Below are 19,551 nucleotides of genomic sequence, written 5' to 3'. Positions count from 1 at the left end.
CCAAATCAATTGACCGTTTTACATCTTTAACATCCTAAAAAAATAAATTAAAAAAAAAACAACCACGAAAACCACATTGCGGCTTTGGTCTGACTCCCTCTGGATCTCTCTCCCTCTCTCTCTCTCTCCATCTCTCTCCATCTCTCTCCCCCTCTCCCTCTCTCTCTCTCTCTCTCTCTCTCTCTCTCTCTCTCTCTCCATCTCTCTCTCTCTCCCTCTCTCTCTCTCTCTCTCTCTCTCTCCCTCTCTCTCTCTCTCTCTCTCTCTCTCCATCTCTCTCTCTCTCTCTCTCTCTCTCTCTCTCTCTCTCTCTCTCTCTCTCTCTCTCTCTCTCCCTCTCTCTCCCTCTCTCTCTCTCTCTCTCTCTCTCTCTCTCTCTCTCTCTCTCTCTCTCTCTCTCTCTCTCTCTCTCTCTCTCTCTCTCTCTCTCTCTCTCTCTCTCTCTCTCTCTCTCTCTCTCTCTCCATCTCTCTCTCTCTCCCTCCCCCTCTCTCTCTCTCCATCTCTCTCCCCCTCTCTCCATCTGTCTCCCTCTCTCTCTCTCTCTCTCTCTCTCTCTCTCTCTCTCTCTCTCTCTCTCTCTCCTCTCTGTCTCTCTCTCTCCCCCTCCCTCTCTCTCTCTCCGGTTCTTCAGGGATGTTCCGCCACGGCTGCTCGGCGTTCCGCGTCATCACTCCCAACATCGACGAGGAGGCGGCCATGATGGAGGACGTCGGGATGCAGGACGTCCACTTCAACGAGGTCAGACTGTTCTCTGAAAGGCCATAAAACGGCACTCTGCGGGGGAGCTTGTTGACACGGCGGCCTGATAACCCCCCACCCCCACCACCACCACCCCACCCCCCCCCCCCCTTCCCCTCTTTGTGAAATTGACAGTGATGGCGAGAGGATGAGCTTTTTTTTTTTTATTGTTTTATACGAGTGGGTCAACACATCTGTCATTGCAGGGAACATCTTCATTTATGGTTGTGTGTGTGTGTGCGTGTGTGTGTGTGTGTGTTCAGGAGGTGCTGATGGAGCTGCTGGAGGAGTGCGGCGACGGGCTGTGGAAGGCGGAGCGTTACGAGCTCATCGCCGACGTCTACCGCCTCGTCATCCCCATCTACGAGCAGCGCAGAGACTTCGAGGTAAACCCGTATATAACAATACCAACAACAACAAAAATATATATAATAATGTATTTAATACTTTGTTAAAATATGATTTCATCTTCTCCGAGGTTCAACATTGACGATAAATCATCTCAAGTCTGTTTGGACTGTTTTATTAGACTCAGCAGCTGCATTTCATGAATATATCGATCTAAAATTGACCATGTTTCCTTGATTAATCTTAATATTCATCTAATTATTTATATTTCACTAGAAGAGATTACATCCTATATTAGACACCATCATATTTTTTTGTGTCTTAAGTAAATGAAAGAAATCCACTTTTATATATACATATATATATATATATATATATAAATATAAAAAAGCTCAAAAAAACGTGATTCTCATTTTATCCTGTGATTCGTGTCTCTTGCGTTGCGCAACATTGTCGGACTCGCAGCGTCCAACTGAACAAGACCAGTGCAGCAGAAGCAGAGTTTTCTCTCTTAACCCCCCTCCCCCCCAACCCCACCCCAAAAAAAAAGAAGCTTCTTTCTTCGTGAAAACCTGCCGTTTACATTACCCACAATGCAACCTGGCCTCGGTAGCGACCAGCTCAGCCTGGAAGCGCTGCAACCTCGAGCAAATGTGACTTCCGTCGTCTTGAGTGACTCGTGGTCTTCGGTCCAAACCGACACGGACTCGAGTGACGTCGCGACTGCGCATCAGACTTCTCGGCGGGTTCTTGTTCCAGTTTTCTTGCAACTTTTTTTTTGCTTTTGTTTTTGTTTGTTTTTGTAAATCGAGCAGAAACTGACCCACCTGTATGACACGCTGCACCGCGCCTACACTAAAGTGATGGAGGTGATGCACACCGGCAAGAGGCTGCTGGGAACGTACTTCAGAGTGGCCTTCTTTGGGCAGGTGAGTTTACAAAATAAAAAAACAAACACGTTTGTAGCACAGTAAGCAGCAGATTTGATAATATTGTATGATTAATATTTCCATTTCATTCCACTTTATACCTCCACTGTACCACATTCGTGAGAGAAATATTATACTTTTGGAATTTGACTGCTACTTCGGATACTTTAAGTCGTGTTTTTTTTCGGACATCGACGAGTTATCGACAGCTTCCGTTCCAATAAATATTCAAATGATCCGAAAATCAAGGAAATGAGAACAACAACCAAAAAAAAAAATCCGCTCGTGCACGTGACGCTTCGTTATTAATATCCCAATCATGCCATAAATCATTTCCATTTACTTTTACTGGAACTACCTTTTTGCTGCTAATCCTTCACGCAGGACTTTCTTACTTTGACTAAAACTCTCTTTTTAATTGAGATTTCTCTTCTTTTTCTTTTTCCTTACACGCCCTCCCCCCTTTTTCCCCCCCCCCAGGCTGCGGTAAGTGTGTAGAGGTGTCGAGCTGTGTGTTTATATCGTCGGAGGGCCGAAGTCGATTTTTCTACATTTAGCTTCATAGTTTAAAAAAAAGAAAAAAGAAAACGGTCTTTTGTATGTTTTTAACTTTTGCTTTCTATTTTTTTTTCCACCCAAAGATTTTCTGTTTTAGCTGCAAACCGCCACACTGTGTTTCTGTTTCCTGTGGTGTTGCCGTGGGTAACCTCCCCATTACCCCCCTCCCCCTCTCAGGGACTCCCTTCGGCTTTTCCACAGACACGCGACTGAACGCACGAACACAAATAGAAAAAAATAGAAACGTTTGCATGTCCACCCCGTCTCCCCGTCTCCTCCCCCACCCCGTCTTTTATTTCTCATTATTTCCTCTAGTTTAGTCCGTTGCGATCGCTTCCCTTTAAAATTCTCTTTTAATCCCTCGCAGGGGTTCTTTGAGGACGAGGACGGAAAGGAATACATCTACAAGGAGCCGAAGTTCACGCCGCTGTCGGAGATCTCCCAGAGGCTCCTGAAGCTCTACTCCGACAAATTCGGCCAGGAGAACGTCAAGATCATTCAGGACTCCGGCAAGGTGGCGACGCCCGCACTTGCTCGGCCCAGTAAAAAAAACTGTTTTAATTCGTCGAATCTAAAGTATCTTTATGCAAACCCCCCCCCCCCTCCACCACCAGGTGAACCCGAAGGACCTCGACTCCAAGTACGCCTACATCCAGGTGACCCACGTCACGCCGCACCTGGACGACAAGGAGCTGGAGGACAGGAGGACGGACTTCGAGAAGAGCCACAACATCCGGCGCTTCGTGTTCGAGACGCCGTTCACGGTGTCGGGCAAGAAGCAGGGCGGCGTGGAGGAGCAGTGCAAACGGAGGACCGTTCTTACCAGTGCGTCACGGAGTTGGGACGGAGACTTTCAATGTGGAATCACCAAATGAAAAACAAGTCTTGTCTTATCGCGAAGTCAGGAAACAGGATAGTTCATGCCATTTCGGAGGTTTCTCTTCCTCTTAAAAGGGAGTTTTTCCTTCCCGCTGTTGGAGGTTTTACTTCCTGTTAAAAGGGAGTTTTTCCTTCCTGCTGTTGGAGGTTTTACTTCCTGTTAAAAGGGAGTTTTTCCTTCCTACTGTTGGAGGTTTTTCTCCTTTTAAAGGGAGTTTTTCCTTCCTGCTGTTGGAGGTTTTTCTCCTTTTAAAGGGAGTTTTTCCTTCCCGCTGTTGGAGGTTTTACTTCCTGTTAAAAGGGAGTTTTTCCTTCCTACTGTTGGAGGTTTTTCTCCTTTTAAAGGGAGTTTTTCCTTCCCGCTGTTGGAGGTTTTACTTCCTCTTAAAAGGGAGTTTTTCCTTCCTACTGTTGGAGGTTTTACTTCCTGTTTAAAGGGAGTTTTTCCTTCCTACTGTTGGAGGTTTTTCTCCTTTTAAAGGGAGTTTTTCCTTCCCGCTGTTGGAGGTTTTACTTCCTCTTAAAAGGGAGTTTTTCCTTCCTACTGTTGGAGGTTTTACTTCCTGTTGAAAGAGAGTTTTTCCTTCCTACTGTTGGAGGTTTTACTTCCTGTTAAAAGGGAGTTTTTCCTTCCTACTGTTGGAGGTTTTACTTCCTCTTAAAAGGGAGTTTTTCCTTCCTACTGTTGGAGGTTTTACTTCCTGTTTAAAGGGAGTTTTTCCTTCCTACTGTTGGAGGTTTTTCTCTTTTTAAAGGGAGTTTTTTTCCCTCCCAGCTTACGTGGTAATTGTTGTGGATTCCTCTGTATAATGTTGTGAAGTTCTGTTGTAAGGACACGAATAACGTCCTGGTTGTTTTCTGCTCGTGTTGATTACAACGACTCCAGGTGATGTTTATTACCGTGCTGTCCAGTGTATCCCAATGTTCAGGTGTTATCGGGACTTGATAATCCTGCCGACTGATAGCGATTCACGTGGGACTGTCTACATGCACACTGGCTCGTGGTTAATATCCTGATGGTGAACGTGACCACGGAGACACAACTAGGCGTACAACAACGTGAATGTAAAAATCTGTGTCTGGCACCGAAAAAAAAAAAAAAAAGTCTTTTTATTTTTTTCTTCTCGTCCCTCGCAGCCACCCACTGTTTCCCGTACGTGAAGAAGCGCATCGCCGTCATGTACCAGCACCAGACCGACCTGAGCCCCATCGAGGTCGCCATCGACGAGATGAGCGCGAAGGTGGCGGAGCTGCGGCTGCTGTGCTCGGCCTCCGAGGTGGACATGATCCGGCTGCAGCTCAAACTGCAAGGCAGCATCAGCGTCCAGGTAACGGCGGTGGGGGACGAGGGACAACGGGGACGAGGTCGCGCCGCGGATGGTTTTTCGCTCCTTGAATTTCTAAACCTCGATTTGTTGTTTTGTTTGTTTGTTTGCCCCCCCCCCCTCAGGTAAACGCCGGTCCTCTCGCGTACGCCAGAGCCTTCCTCGACGACGGCGGTGCCAAGAAGTATCCCGACAACAAGGTCAAACAGCTCAAAGAGGTCTTCAGGTAGAACTGGAATTTATTTTCCTCTCAAGTGACGTCGTTAAGCAATAATACAATATACGTCCATATGATTGCCTTAAAACACGCCCTCCAGTGTAATATCGCGCTTATGCAACAAGCTTTTTGTTAGCGTGATTTCCGTTTCCATGGCAACACATGGGGTAATGACTAAGAACCGGAAAACAATCTGTCGCGTCAATAGACGTAGGAAACGTTTACCACTCCGGGAAGTAGGCCGACCCCTTAGCAACGACCCCTTAGCAACGACCCTTTAGCAACAGAGAGGATGTCTAGTCCGTTGTTATCGTCTTTCCAGAGATGGTTTCTAAAACTGAATAAATGCGGCACGTAGAAACACTAAACTGCTCAGCCAGCTCAGTCCGGTCGTACGCAAGATATCCGCTCATGTAGTTGCATATTTTATATATTCGCTCGTATGACCTCCCCCCGAAAAAGGCAATTCGTGGACGCCTGCGGCCAGGCGCTGGGCGTGAACGAGCGGCTGATCAAAGAGGACCAGCAGGAGTACCACGACGAGATGAAGGCCAACTACCGGGACCTGACCCGCGAGCTGTCCGGCATCATGCGCGAGCAGGTAGCAACACCAAAAATATACACAGGATACAAATATATATATATAAAATATAGCATATTGTTCACTTGAGTATTAAAAACCAGGTCTGATGTGAAGTTTTTTTTTTTTTTTTTTAAATCCCTCAAGAATTCACGTAGCTTTGTTTTTCACGAAAGGTCACCCAACTCTTGATTTTGTGAATGATTCAAACGAATAATGAACCGATAACGAGGACTATATATATTATTGTATGTCTTTATAGGATATTTGAACTCCACGCTTTCTCCGACATAACGAACTAACCTTCATCTTCTTTCTCCTCTTCTCACTAACCGTGTCGCTTTGCTCTCTTTGCGCCGGGCCCGAGCAGATCGGATGGTAATGCTTCGTCAAACTTACCGTTTTTGTTGTTGTTGTTGTTGTTTGTTTGTTTGTTTTTCCGTACTATAAACGAATATTAAAGTTTTTTGTTTTTGTTTTTTTTCCCCCTCCGTTCCAGATAAACCCGACGGACGACGGGACGAGGAGCGCTCTGTCCGACTCCATGGGCATCTTCAATGCCATCAGCGGCACGCCGGCCGGCGCCAACCAACACGGCTCCACCGCCGTACTCTGACGGGGACCGCTTTCGAAATTCGAGTCGGACGTTTTTTTGTTTTTTTGTTTTTTTTAACGAGGCGAAGAATGTCGCGCTTGCTCCCCATTTGTTTCCTATGGAGACTCCAGTCAGGAATTCTCGCCAGATTTGGGTTCATTTTTGTTTGTTTTGTTTTTTGCTTTTGTTGTTTTTGTTTACGTAAGAGGGGCTTCGAGTACGTTTTTCCAACACTGTGACCGACAAGCTCCGCCCAATGGGACGCCATCCTGGGGGTAAAAAAAAACAAAACAACAACAACACAAGGAAACTTCAATTTTTGTTGTTGAAGTCTACTTCGTGTTTGTAAGAAAGCATAAGACTTTTTTTTTTTTTTTTTTTTTAAATGTAGCTGCTGTAACCGTACATCCATTTTCTATTTTTTACATGTCTTTTTTTTTCTTTTCTATTCTTTCCCCATTTTTACAGCGGAAGCTTTTTTTTTTTTTTTTTGGGAGTTTTTATCTTTTCAAAAAGGAAATGACTATTGTAAAGGCCGACAGGACGTGTGCAGAAAACGGTCTCAAAGCCAAGTGAACCCGCGATGTTTTCAACCCTACTTTCTGTAGAAGAAAAAAAAAAAGTGTGCAATATTTTCTATCGTTACCACGGCAACCGACTGCACAGAAAAAAAAACAAAAAAAACAACAACACCCTTTGCCAAAGACATTAGAAGGAGAAGAAGACGAAGGTGCGACAGTTTGTAATCGACCCCTTTTGTTTCTTTGTCTGTCGTGTGGATGGCCTTTTATTATCTGGTGAGCTAAAATATATATATATATATATATATATATATATATATATGTATATATATATATATATATATATATATATATATATATATATACGTATATATATATATATATATATATAAAAACGTTTTTACTCAATGACTGCTCATGTAAATATGTTCAAGACTTACAAATAAAATCGGTGATAATATCTGTTTTTTATTTGCCTGTATATACATATATGTATATATATATATATATTTTTTTTAGCTCAAATTCGAGACCTATCCTCGACTTCTTGCAAAATCTACCCCCATTCCCCTCCCCCCCGCGTTTTGTTTCAGAAACAGCTCCGAGCCGGCCTTTTATCTGCGAAGCAGAAGCTCGCCGACTCCCAACTGTCACTGAAGTTTTTCTGCAAGTCTGGCCGAGCGGCGTGAACGAGGAAGCGGAGGACCGATGACTCATCGTGCGTGACTCGACCCGGCGGTGCGACTCTGGGTGAGTTGCAAAAAAAAAAAAACACAAAAAAAACCCACGCCGGCTTATTCTGCCTTTTGTACGCTATATTATGCTCGTGAATGATTACCGTACGTGGATAGTGAACGGGTGGAGAATGAGGAGGACGACTTTTAAGACGTGCAGATGTTTTCCGGCTGCAGCGGCGGCGCTGTTTGTCGGCGTGGAGGCCGGGAAACTGAAACGCGCTGAGTCAAAAGTATGATCGAATACATACTGAACACAATCGTTTTTAAAGTTTTCTTTAACATGTAATCAACTGCTTGAAGAAAAGGACAAACATACACGACACGACACGACCGCACTTTCCTTAATCCACAGTCAATAAAGTAAAATACAATTATTATTATAATATATATATTATGTATATCTATATATGTATATACATATATTTATGTATGGCTATATGCATGTATATATATATATGTATACATATATAATATGTATATACATATGTTTATATATATATACAAATGCATGTGTCTATATATGTATATATAGACACGTGCATATATATATATATATATATGTATGTATATATACATATATGTATATATATATATAGCACATTCACATTTATAGCACATTCACATATTAACTTGTGCCAGAACGAAAACAAACAAACAGCTGATTGTTATCGTCATTATCAGCTGTTCCTGACAAATCCTCTTTTTTATGCACCCAAGTCCCCTGAGTCATAAAATGATTACCGACACACACGCACACACACACACACACACACACACACACACACACACACACACACACACACACACACACACACACACACACACACAGAGTTGGCGTGTCGGGGCGTTCCCCCGGTCCGGGGAGGCGGGAGGATACATAAGCGGCCGGCCGGGCCTCGACCCGCTCAGTCGGCGGATCTGATCCATAAACGCTCTCTGATTTGAATCTCCGAAGTGATTTGAGTGAAGCGGACGCAGCAGCAGCAGCAGCAGCAGAAGACATGGCAGGTGAGTCTCGGACCGGGACGATTTAGGAGCACGCCGTCCCAATAAGTCCAGTAATCCAATATGCCCGACGTGTTTTCCCGCAGACAAAGAAGACATGAAGAAGTCCAAGAAAAGGAGCGTAAGTTTCCCGCCGCCGCTTTGACATCGAACCGCTCGTCGTAGCGCGATTTGAGTAATCGAGCGACGTCGTTTCTCGTCCCCTCTCGACAGGCGACCATCTGCGGCTACCCGATCAGCATCTTCTTCATCGTGGTCAACGAGTTCTGCGAGCGGTTCTCCTACTATGGCATGCGAGGTGAGTCCTTTCTGCTCTCAGGGGTGGAAAGTAGATTTTCTGTTTTAAATGTTCTCCGATACAAGTACAAAAAAAAAAAAAAAAGTACTTCATTCAAAATTCTAAACTGAAGTAATACTATTATCAGTATGACAAGTTGAAAAGATAAAAGGCCCCCGTAAATCTTCTCTGCTATCGGTAGTTTAGCCCAGAGGTTCCCAACCTTAGGGGTTGGGCCCCTCCTCAGGGCCACAAGCACAATTTTAAAGGGACAGATGATTATTTTTGAGAAAAAAGAATAAATAAATATTGAATAATAATAATAGCGATAATAATCATTTTTTGCTTCACTTTTTTAAGAGGCCTCCAAGGCAGAAAGGTTGGAAACCCCCGGTTTCATCTTTTACAGCGTGTTATATACATCATTTAAATTTTAAAGGTACTTTGTAATTCCATTCATGACATGAGTGTGACATTTTTTTTTTTTTTAAATCGATATTTCTCCCTGAAACGGGGCGAAAAATATCATTTAATGGAAATAACGACTCTCCGGCGCTCATTTAGCGACACGGGAAATGTAAACTCTTTGGTTCTTCGCAGCCGTGCTGGTGTTGTACTTCAAGTACTTCCTGAGGTGGGACGACGACTTCGCCACCACCATCTACCACACCTTCGTGGCCCTCTGCTACCTGACGCCCATCCTGGGGGCCATCGTGGCCGACTCGTGGCTCGGCAAATTCAAGTGAGTCTCGGAATCCATCCTTTTATTTATTTTTTTTTTTTTTTTCCCCCTCCTATATTCTTGTCATAAATATTCCTGAGTTGAAAGGGTTCAAAGGCGCATCTCGCACAATCAGCCGTTAAATCCCCACCTTGAATTTTCGACCCGCGTCCCTTATCATATCTACGCCCGTCTTAACTACCTTCCTCCTCCTCCTCCTCCTCCTCGCAAGGACTATCGTGTACCTGTCCATCGTCTACACGGTGGGGCAGGTCGTCATGGCCGTCAGCGCCATCCACGACATCACGGACACCGACAAGGACGGCACCCCCGACAACATGACCTTCCACATGTGAGGCGGAAAACGCACGCTCGGCAGAAACTCGGCGGAACGCGCGACCGACAGAAGAGCTGACGGTGTCTCTTTTGTGTGTGTCCTCCCCCCCCCCCCCCCCACTCAGAGCTCTGTCCATGGTGGGTTTGATCCTCATCGCTCTGGGAACGGGGGGCATCAAACCCTGCGTGGCGGCCTTCGGCGGAGACCAGTTCGAAGACCACCAGGTGAGACGTGTGCTTTGATTGGGCAAAACACACACACACACACACGCGCACACACACACACACACACACACGCACGCACACACACTTCGGTGATGTCACGAAACTCAGTCCAACAGTTTGGCAATAAATACAGCGAGACAACTTCTGATAGAAAGAGTTGTATCTGGAGTCATATTTCTAAGTAGAATAGAGACATTTTTCAAGATGAACACAAAAAAAAAAATCTGCATATGTGAGGAATAAAATTGTTTGTCAGGGTTTTTACAGTAAATTGTAATGACAGCATCAGTGCATTCAACAAAGACAACAAGTTTTAGACCGTCTACACATAATGTACGGCAGTTAAAAAGAGTCACTTGGTCAGCACTTCTTGTATCTGCTAGTTGTTTATTAACTAATAAACACAACAAGCTGTCTCTGAATTTATTACAGCGTTCAAGGACAGGGACAAAGATTACCCCTCCCCATAAACTTAATGACACGTGTCAAAATTAAAATGCTTGTCATGTAATAATCAAGTTTGGGGTAGGGGGGTTGGGGGGAGATTCTATTTGATTTAGTTTATATAGAAAGAGGAAAAACCTCCAACAGCGGGAAGGAAAAACTCCCTTATAACAGGAAGTAAAACCTCCAGATCCGAAACATGAATAAAAAAAAGCGACTCGTTTAACTCCCTGCGTCCGACAGGAGAAGCAGAGGGGCACCTTCTTCTCCATCTTCTACCTCTCCATCAACGCCGGCAGCCTGCTGTCCACCATCATCACCCCCATCCTCCGAGGTACAACCGCAGACCCCGCGCACGAGCGGAGACACGCGTTCGACGTCAACCGACTCGCCGTTCATTGTCTGTCTGTGCCGCTTTGTTCGCAGCTCAGGAGTGCGGCATTCACACCCAGCAGAAGTGCTACCCTCTGGCCTTCGGCGTCCCGGCCGCTCTCATGGTGGTGGCTCTGAGTAAGGACTTTTTTTTTTTTTTTTTTTTTTACTTTGGACACGCCGAGTGCCTCTTGTCGCGGGTTTTTGATAAGTTCGGAGCGTCGCCGTGACGTCGTCGCAGCCCGGCGCGGAAGCTTGGAAAGGCGGGAGCGTTTTAAACAGGCTTCTGTAAATGCATTATGGGAAATGTGCAACCCGGGGCTTTGGGAGTTTTGAAGCGGGATATCTCGGCTCCCCGCGCCTTCTGTTTGAAGTCTTTTTTTAAAAGTCTGTCTCCCCGGGCCGCTAAATACACGTATTTGCTTTTTATTTAACTTTTTTTTGATCATTTTCTAGTGCTTTTATTTTCTGTTTTCCATCACATCTCGTAGGTTTAAACAGAGGCACTGCTCGGTACTTTAAATGATAAGGGGGGGGGGGGAACCGTTTCATTTCCCAGGTTGCAAAAAAAAAAAAAAAACAGCTCGTTATCTTATCAGTGAAACTGTAAACTAATTATTTTCCAATCACAAAAAAAAAAAAATAAACCATGAATCACAATTTATAACGACCTTAAAAAAAAAAAACAACACTGCTCTCGATAAAGTGTTTTATGAGAAAAGCGGTGCCACGACTAGTTATAGTTATAGTGCATTTAAGATAACAGTTGATGAGGACATAAAGTTTGATAGACGACCTGTTGTAAACGTGGCGCGTGTGTGTGTGTGTGTGTGTGTGTGCAGTCGTGTTCATTATCGGCAGCGGTATGTACAACAAGACGGCGCCTCAAGGCAACATCCTGGTGAAGGTCTGCAAATGCATCGGGGTGAGCGGCTCCGCCTCCGAAACAAGTTTAAAAAACAAACCAAAAAAAAACGTTGAAATCCGATTGGAACGTTCCATTTCTATATTTTTACATATATATATTTATATCCGTAGTTCGCCATCAAGAACCGCTTCAGGCACCGTTCCTCCCAGTACCCCAAAAGGGAGCACTGGATGGACTGGGCCGACGAGAAATACAACGTAAGCGACGTTAGAAAAAAAAAAAAAAAAAAAAAATTTAATAATAATAAAACGGCATGATCTGAGACAGCTAAATGTTTTCCATGTTGTTGTTGTTGTTGTTTTTGTTTGTTTGTCTGTCTAGAAACTCCTGATTGCCCAGGTGAAAATGGTGGTGAAGGTGCTGTTCCTCTACATCCCCCTGCCCATGTTCTGGGCTCTCTTTGACCAGCAGGTAAGTGTGTGTGTGTGTGTGTGTGTGTGTGTGTGTGTGTGTGTGTGTGTGTGTGTGTGTGTGTGTGTGTGTGTGTGTGTGTGTGTGTGTGTGTGTGTGTGTGTGAAGTTTGATTTTTTTTTTTCCGTTTTTTTTTTCTGACCAAAGTGAGACACTTCGGAGTTGTCCCTAAAATAACAGCAAATCTCAAGAGGTAAAAGAAACAGAATCCAAAGACGGGCTTTTTTTTTTCTGACCCTGTCTTCAATTGGTTCAAAGTATTCACAAGATAGGAACTACTTGGGAGTCCAATAGGAACCTTCAGTGACCCTAAACCCCTGGCGGAGTTCCTCAAGGCTCCGTCGTCGGGCCTCTTCACTTTAAAAAAAAAAAAAATTCTACGTGAGCACTTTGGATTTCGTGATTTCTCGTGTCTCTATTGTGTCGTTTGAACTCATTCTTTCCGTCTTTATTTCAACGTATTTCTACAACACCTTAAACTAAACACTCGGGTTTTTTAATTTTTTTTTAATGCAATTTGAATTCAACTTTAATCTCATTTAATGTATTATTTTTTTTTTATGCCTCTGTAAAGCACCTGCTGCAATAAAAAAAAAAAATGTTTCTCCCACCAGGGCTCGAGATGGACGCTCCAGGCGACCACCATGAACGGCGACTTTGTGAGTGTCTTTTTGTGTGTGTGTCTTTGAAAATCACATAAATGGACGGGTTTTTAAAAAAAAAAAATTTTATTAATGCGATTCTGTCTCTTCTGTCCTCCGCAGGGCTTCATGATCATCCAGCCCGATCAGATGCAGGTGAGTCCGTCACGCTTTGACTCGTATTCAGCGCAGCAGACAAATTCGAGGCCGACGTAACGCTGACTCGTGCGTTCCCCCCCCCCCTCCAGACTGTCAACCCCATCCTGATCCTGGTTTTCGTGCCCATCGTGGACAGCCTGATCTACCCGCTGATCGCCAAGTGCAACCTAAACTTCACGTGAGTCTTTCCTTCTCCCGTCTCGAGTATCACGCGTCGCTTCTCCGATGCCGACTCGGCTATTAATAATAACAATAATAATAATAATAATATTATAATCACTGAAAATTCGACGACGAAATAGTTTGAGGTTGGAAACAACGCGCTTCGTAATATTCGCCGACACTTTCGACACCTTTTTAGCATTTAAAAACAACGTATAAATCGCTTATAGGATATAACTGGCCTTTGACGTCGGTAACAACGTATTTCAACGGTAACTGTAACGAATCGTCGGCGACGGTGGGTACGAGCGACGACGCACGGCAGCGCCTCAATCCATTATTCATTATTCCTCCGTAGACGCCTGCAAATCAGTAAATACGATGAAAGACCGTTTGAACGGATATAAAAGTGCCACTTCCTGCCGCATGGCCGCTCCCAACTAGCAAGATCGCGTTCACAATTGACAGTTAAAAGTAGAAAGTCGACGTCGTAATATCGCCACGTGAAAATAACGGAAACAAAAAATGTGTGTTGACTCCGCAGGCCGTTGAAGAGGATGACCGTGGGCATGTTCCTCGCCGCCCTCGCCTTCGTCGCCGCCGCCCTCGTCCAGCTGCAGATCGACGTGAGCGCGTTCAAAACACGCATGCACGCACACACGCACACACACACACACACACACACACACACACACACACACACACACACACACAAACAGCTTCAACGCACGTCCCAAAAAACAATTTCAATTCTTCCTTCTTCCGCAGCAAACTCTGCCCAAGTTCCCGTCCGGCGCCGAGAGCCAGGCCAAGTTCATCAACACGTTGAACAGGAAGCTGGAGATCACGGCCGGACCGCACAGTATCTCCCTGGAGGCTTTCGCGGTACGTCGGCCAATCACGTCGCGTCGAATTGTTTTAAAATAAAATATATATATATATATATTTTATTTTGTACGGCACCTTTCACAGAAAGAAAGGCGGCCCCGAGTGTTTCGCGGCGAGAGAGTCGCACGCAGACGTGGAGGAAAACGTTCAGGAACGCCGAAGAGGAAATAGAGACGCGTAAAGAAACGAGACGAAGCGGGTCAAAGCCGTAAAAATTCAACGGCGATGAGAGTTCAGATACGAAATAAGCGACGCGCAAAAAGCCGAATCCCCCGATTTCCTTTCGTCTCGGCGTTCCCTGAAGGCTCCCGGTTTTTTCCGTCCGCGAGGGGGAGGAGCTTAAAAGTCGGCCCAGAGCAGCCACGACCCAACGCTCTCTCTCTCTCTCTCTCTCTCTCTCTCTCTCTCTCTCGGGTTGACTGATATTTTTTTTTGTCCCTCCCTCCCCCTGACCCTCCCTCCCCCACTTGCAGACCAGTGAAGATTACCTGAGCCTCCAGGAAGCGTTTGTATTGAACCTGGGGGGCGCTAACAATCACGACGTCAATTTAACGAGCGGCGAACGGAGGACCATCGCCATCGTTCAGGACGGGCCCGTACCCAGATACGAGACGGTGAGCGGGACTTGGACGCGGGGTTAAAAAGACCTCCTCTTCGTCACTCTTCTTTTGTGAACGAGAGACGGACTAAACGTGCTTCTCAGTCGTCGTGTTCATCCTCGACGTTTCCTTTCTTTGAAGATCGGAAGTGATTAAAGTCGTCGTTTTTCTTCTTCTTCTTTGTTTCTCCGTCTCCAGTTTTTCGATATCAACGCGAAGCCAGAACAGGGGGCCAATTCCATCAGGTATCCAACACTTTTTAAAACGTTTCTAAATTACTTTCCGTTTTTGTTTTTCCCCGTCGTTAAGATTTTATTTTATTTATTTATTTATTTAAAACCCATTTCATTTCGCCTCCCGCAGATTTTTCAACGGCCTCGACTCCAACGTGATGGTAACCGTCGGCGACCTGAAGTTCGGGAACATCAACCAGAACAATGTGTCGGTGTACGTGGACGTGCCGAACGGAGAGTGAGTCTCGCGTTTTCACCCCTTTCGCGCCTTTTTGTTTGTTTGTTTGTTTGTTCTCTTCACACGTACGGTCGCCAGTAGAAATCGTTGTTCTGACCCGTGCGGGGGAAAAACACAACAAAAAAAAACGACCTTCCCGTTGTGCGCAGCGCCCGCTTCAGGATCAGCGCCGGAGGAGGAGGACCCGAGTGCGTCTACGCTCAGACGCTGGGCTTCGGCGGCTCGTACACCCTCCTCATCCCGTCCACCTTCACGTTCGGAGATAATGTAACTCCCCTTTTTTACGTTTTGAGTCACTTTTTTTTAAATTTTATTTATTTATTTATTTTAAGCTTGAATTTCTTTGGTGTGTGTGTGTGTGTGTGTGTGTGTGTGTGTGTGTGTGTGTGTGTGTGTGTGTGTGTGTGTGTGTGTGTGTGTGTGTGTGTGTGTGTGTGTTTGCGTCCCGCAGTGCACCGCGAGCATCCGGTCGGTGACGGACATCCAGCCCAACTCCATCCACATGGCCTGGCAGATCCCGCAGTATTTCCTCATGACGGCGGGGGAGGTGGTGTTCTCCGTCACCGGGCTGGAGTTCTCCTACTCGCAGGTAGGGGGCGCTCTCCTCTCCTCTCAAGCGCCGCTGTTTCTTGATCGTATTTCCAAATTTATTGAGTTAATTTTTTCGGGGGGGGGTGTGTGTGTCCCTTTCCGCCTCGCAGGCGCCCAGCAACATGAAGTCCGTGCTGCAGGCCGGTTGGCTGCTGACCGTCGCCGTGGGCAACATCATCGTGCTCATCATCGCCGAGGCCGCGACGCTCGACGATCAGGTCGGTGGATAAATTCGCGGATCACGTCACGCGACGGCGGAACGCTCGTTGTTGAAATGCGAGCCGGTCGGGAAAAGACCGGGAGTCTTGAGTTTGACGATCTTTTCGTTTCTCGTTTTCAAAACGTTTTGTTCGCTGAACTTAAAAAGGAGAAAAGTAAACAGAAGGATTGAGACTGAAAACTAAAACGAAGTGACGAAAAAAGACGAGAAACAAGAGATTGAAGTGTTTCAGTTTGAGATCAGCTTTTTAAAAGATGGAGAAGTTCTTTTCGGGAGTTGGTGGAGACCGAAATCTGAGTTTGAAACACAACTCCAAATAATAGAAATAGAAATGATAGAAAAAAAAAGTGTAGTTGCACGTTTAAAGGTTAAATGCATAAATGACAATTTATACGGTAATATTTTTTTATTCCTTACGCTAACGTTACGCTAATGTCACGCTAATGTTACGATAATCGTACGCTAACGTTACGATAATCTTAAACTAATGTTACGATAATCTTACACTAATGTTACGATAATCTTACGCTAATGTTACGATAATCTTACGCTAACGTTACGATAATCTTACGATAATGTTACGATAATCTTACGCTAGTGTTACGATAATCTTACGCTAATGTTACACTAATCTTACGCTAATGTTACGATAATCTTACGCTAACGTTACGATAATCTTACGATAATGTTACGATAATCTTACGCTAATGTTACGATAATCTTACGCTAATGTTACGCTAACGTTACGATAATCTTACGCCAATGTTACGATAATCTTACGCTAATGTTACGATAATTTCACACCAATGTTACGATAATCTTACGCTAATGTTACGATAATATTACACTAATGTTACGATAATCTTACACTAATGTTACGATAATATTACACTAACGTTACGATAATCTTACGCCAATGTTACGCTAACGTTACGATAATCTTACGCCAATGTTACGATAATCTTACGCTAATGTTACGCTAATTTTACGCCAATGTTACGATAATCTTACACTAATGTTACGATAATATTACACTAACGTTACGATAATCTTACGCTAATGTTACGATAATATTACACTAACGTTACGATAATATTACACTAACGTTACGATAATCTTACGCTAATGTTACGATAATATTACACTAACGTTACGATAATCTTACGCTAACGTTACGATAATCTTACGCTAATGTTACGATAATATTACACTAACGTTACGATAATATTACACTAACGTTACGATAATCTTACGCTAATGTTACGATAATATTACACTAACGTTACGATAATCTTACGCTAATGTTACGATAATATTACACTAACGTTACGATGATATTACACTAACGTTACAATAATCTTACGCTAATCTTACACCAAAAAAAGTTTCTCCCAGCGGTGACGTCAGTCCTCTTTTTCTTTTCGCCAATAATTCCTTTGAGTTTCTCTCCCAAACGAACGAACGCGTGCGCTTCCTCTCGTCTCCACTAGTGGGCCGAGTACATCCTCTTCGCCTCGCTGCTGGTGATGGTGTGCGTCATCTTCGCCATCATGGCCTACTTCTACACCTACATCGACCCGACCAAGATCGAGGCCGAGTTCGCCCACATGGAGCCCGAAGACAAGGAGGAGAAGAAGAGGAAGATGGCCGGCGTGGAGATGGCGAGGAAGGACTCGGTGCAGCGCCGGAACGAGAGGAGGAGGAGCTCCAACTCCGGAGTTGTCGACGGACACACCCACATGTAAAGACGGACGCTATTTTATTTTAACTCATAATTAAAATCCCTGGATTGTTATTGGTTGTTAAAGTGTAGTTGTAAATACTTTGATTTATTTTTGCGCTGTGCTGCATCATCTCGAGGTTATTCGTTGTTTCGGGGTGTTTTTGTTGTTGTTGTTGTTAACATGCTGACGTACAATTACAACGACAAAAAAAAACATTCCAATATTTGTATATATTTCCAAGCGCAGACTTTTTATGTATTGTAATATATTGTGACTGATGTATATTTATATATATATGTATGACCCCCGCATGCTGTTTATTCAGTCAGACATGGTCATTGTGTCATGAGATAATAGCTGGTCTTCAATAAAGAGGCTGTGATGAAGATAAAACACAGAAGGCATCATCGAAAAACACCCGCGTCAGCAGATTCATTCGCCCTACGCGATGGTGTTATTTCAAATTGTTGTTTACGTTCTTCGAAAAGTGTCATTTTCATTTGAACTGTGTATTAAACTCCGAATGTTTACAAGACAGTCTTGATTGGTCGATGTGTCCCGTGAGAGCTGCCTGCTCCCGATTCGTTGGCGTTCAGGAAGCGCAAGCGAGCGATCAGCCGCTCCCCGACCAATCAGGACGGGCCGCCGGTACGCTTCGTCTGGAAGAGCTCATTTGGCGAACGGGGTGACGGGAAACTTGTGGGAAAATGTTGTCGACTGAGGAATTTCAGGAGAGAAGTTGAATGGGATTTAGTTTTGAGCCGACCTCTAGTGGCCGTCGGTGGTATTTGCAGTTTACGGCCGGAAGCTACGTCCACCTTTATATACAGTCAGAGTCCATCTGGAAATAATCCCGTCATTCATTATAAAATAAGATTAAAAAAGCCGTGCTTTGTTTGGGGGAGAGAAGGGGGGGGGGGGTCTTGTTTGATTGACAGCTGTGGGTGGGCTCTCGGGTGATATATTTTCTTTTTCTTTTAACTGTTATTAAAAGTCTGATCTGTTTACGAACCATACCTTCCAGTGAACCGACCCCACCACCTTCAGTGTACTTATTTCAACCAAAGTGTGGAAATAAGAAGCGTCATCATTTGTGATATCATAACTATGATTATGATTTAATTTAACCCCTTTGTTATTTTTAATTTGTATTACGGTTTAGTATATATATTGGAATCCATTTATGAAATATATATATATATACATATTTTATTTTATTTTAGGAGGTGTGACACTAAGGCTCGATTGACGTAAAGAAGCGAGACTGTCATTGTTCTGTACTGTTTGTTTTGCATGTTCTAAATAAAGTTATAAAAAAAAAAAAAAAATTAATTTCTAAAACCGCGCACGCGCGCACACCTGCACCACGTTCCACGTGGGGGAAACGTCATCCGGCGCCGTAACCCGCCTCCGACACGCCCACCTTCAGAGTGACAGCAGAAGTAAACCCTCCCCCCGGAAAGGTCGGTTTGCATATTAAATTATCCACGTGGCTCCCAGCTGGTTTGTTTTGGTTGTCAACAACGGAGAGGAAAAACCCGGAAAGTGGAATTCTTCGCGGAAAACGAGGTATAAAGCTATGGATTATAATATTATTATTATTTATTTATTTGTATTTTTAAATCGACACTGTTCTGCAGTTCTTTAATTAAGCTATATTACGCACGCGCCTCGATCCTGTCGTGACCAGGTGTCCCCGCTTTGAGATATTTATGAGGTTATTATGACTTCTTTGCCGAACATATTATAGTATGACGCGTTAATGATCATTTTTTTATGACGTTTTAATCGGATCGCTCGTGCTGATTGGCTTCTTTTAAAAAAATAAAAATAAAAAAAAAATCCATCTTTTGTCCAACGGCTCTGAATAAAGCAGGAGGAGGTTCTGTCGTCATGGTGATCTGACAGATGCCAATCAAACTTCAGCTCGCGGGTGAGCGTGCAGTT

The 19,551-nt window shown here is 44.3% G+C and overlaps 2 protein-coding genes across 8 annotated transcripts in view; both read left to right on the top strand.

Annotated features, from left to right (window-relative positions):
* Positions 1-8,436, top strand: part of LOC138635689 (dedicator of cytokinesis protein 9-like) — a 41,524-nt gene extending 33,088 nt beyond the window's left edge. For 6 of the 7 annotated variants that reach the window (XM_069723288.1, XM_069723287.1, XM_069723286.1 and 3 more), the window contains exons 44-54: positions 635-741; positions 1,005-1,127; positions 1,905-2,018; positions 2,944-3,090; positions 3,191-3,401; positions 4,593-4,783; positions 4,906-5,006; positions 5,460-5,598; positions 6,077-6,969; positions 7,287-7,443; positions 8,386-8,436. In XM_069723288.1, the coding sequence (XP_069579389.1) occupies positions 635-741; positions 1,005-1,127; positions 1,905-2,018; positions 2,944-3,090; positions 3,191-3,401; positions 4,593-4,783; positions 4,906-5,006; positions 5,460-5,598; positions 6,077-6,193 (1,250 nt within the window). In that variant the 3' untranslated portion in view covers positions 6,194-6,969; positions 7,287-7,443; positions 8,386-8,436. Of the gene's footprint in view, positions 1-634; positions 742-1,004; positions 1,128-1,904; positions 2,019-2,943; positions 3,091-3,190; positions 3,402-4,592; positions 4,784-4,905; positions 5,007-5,459; positions 5,599-5,947; positions 5,956-6,076; positions 6,970-7,286; positions 7,444-8,385 lie in introns of those variants that run through there. The other variant, XM_069723289.1, reaches the window with a different exon arrangement.
* Positions 8,296-18,932, top strand: slc15a1b (solute carrier family 15 member 1b). Its single transcript, XM_069723299.1, has 23 exons — positions 8,296-8,438; positions 8,522-8,556; positions 8,649-8,733; positions 9,313-9,454; positions 9,666-9,785; positions 9,895-9,994; positions 10,682-10,772; positions 10,865-10,948; positions 11,653-11,735; positions 11,849-11,935; positions 12,060-12,149; positions 12,764-12,808; positions 12,914-12,946; positions 13,039-13,127; positions 13,656-13,737; positions 13,880-13,996; positions 14,473-14,613; positions 14,797-14,843; positions 14,962-15,069; positions 15,219-15,336; positions 15,521-15,658; positions 15,771-15,878; positions 17,371-18,932. The coding sequence occupies exons 1-23, from the start codon at positions 8,432-8,434 to the stop codon at positions 17,623-17,625; spliced, it is 2,205 nt and encodes a 734-aa protein (XP_069579400.1). The 5' UTR covers positions 8,296-8,431; the 3' UTR covers positions 17,626-18,932.
* The last annotated feature ends 619 nt before the right edge of the window (positions 18,933-19,551 follow it).

Source organism: Brachyistius frenatus, unplaced genomic scaffold (assembly GCF_029030835.1).
Source record: "Brachyistius frenatus isolate BFR_SWC_R1_liver_20210118 unplaced genomic scaffold, ASM2903083v1 Contig_323, whole genome shotgun sequence".
Taxonomy (NCBI): Eukaryota; Metazoa; Chordata; class Actinopteri; family Embiotocidae; genus Brachyistius; species Brachyistius frenatus.
The sequence above is the reverse complement of the archived record's forward strand: the minus strand, read 5'-3'. Positions and strand labels throughout refer to the sequence as shown.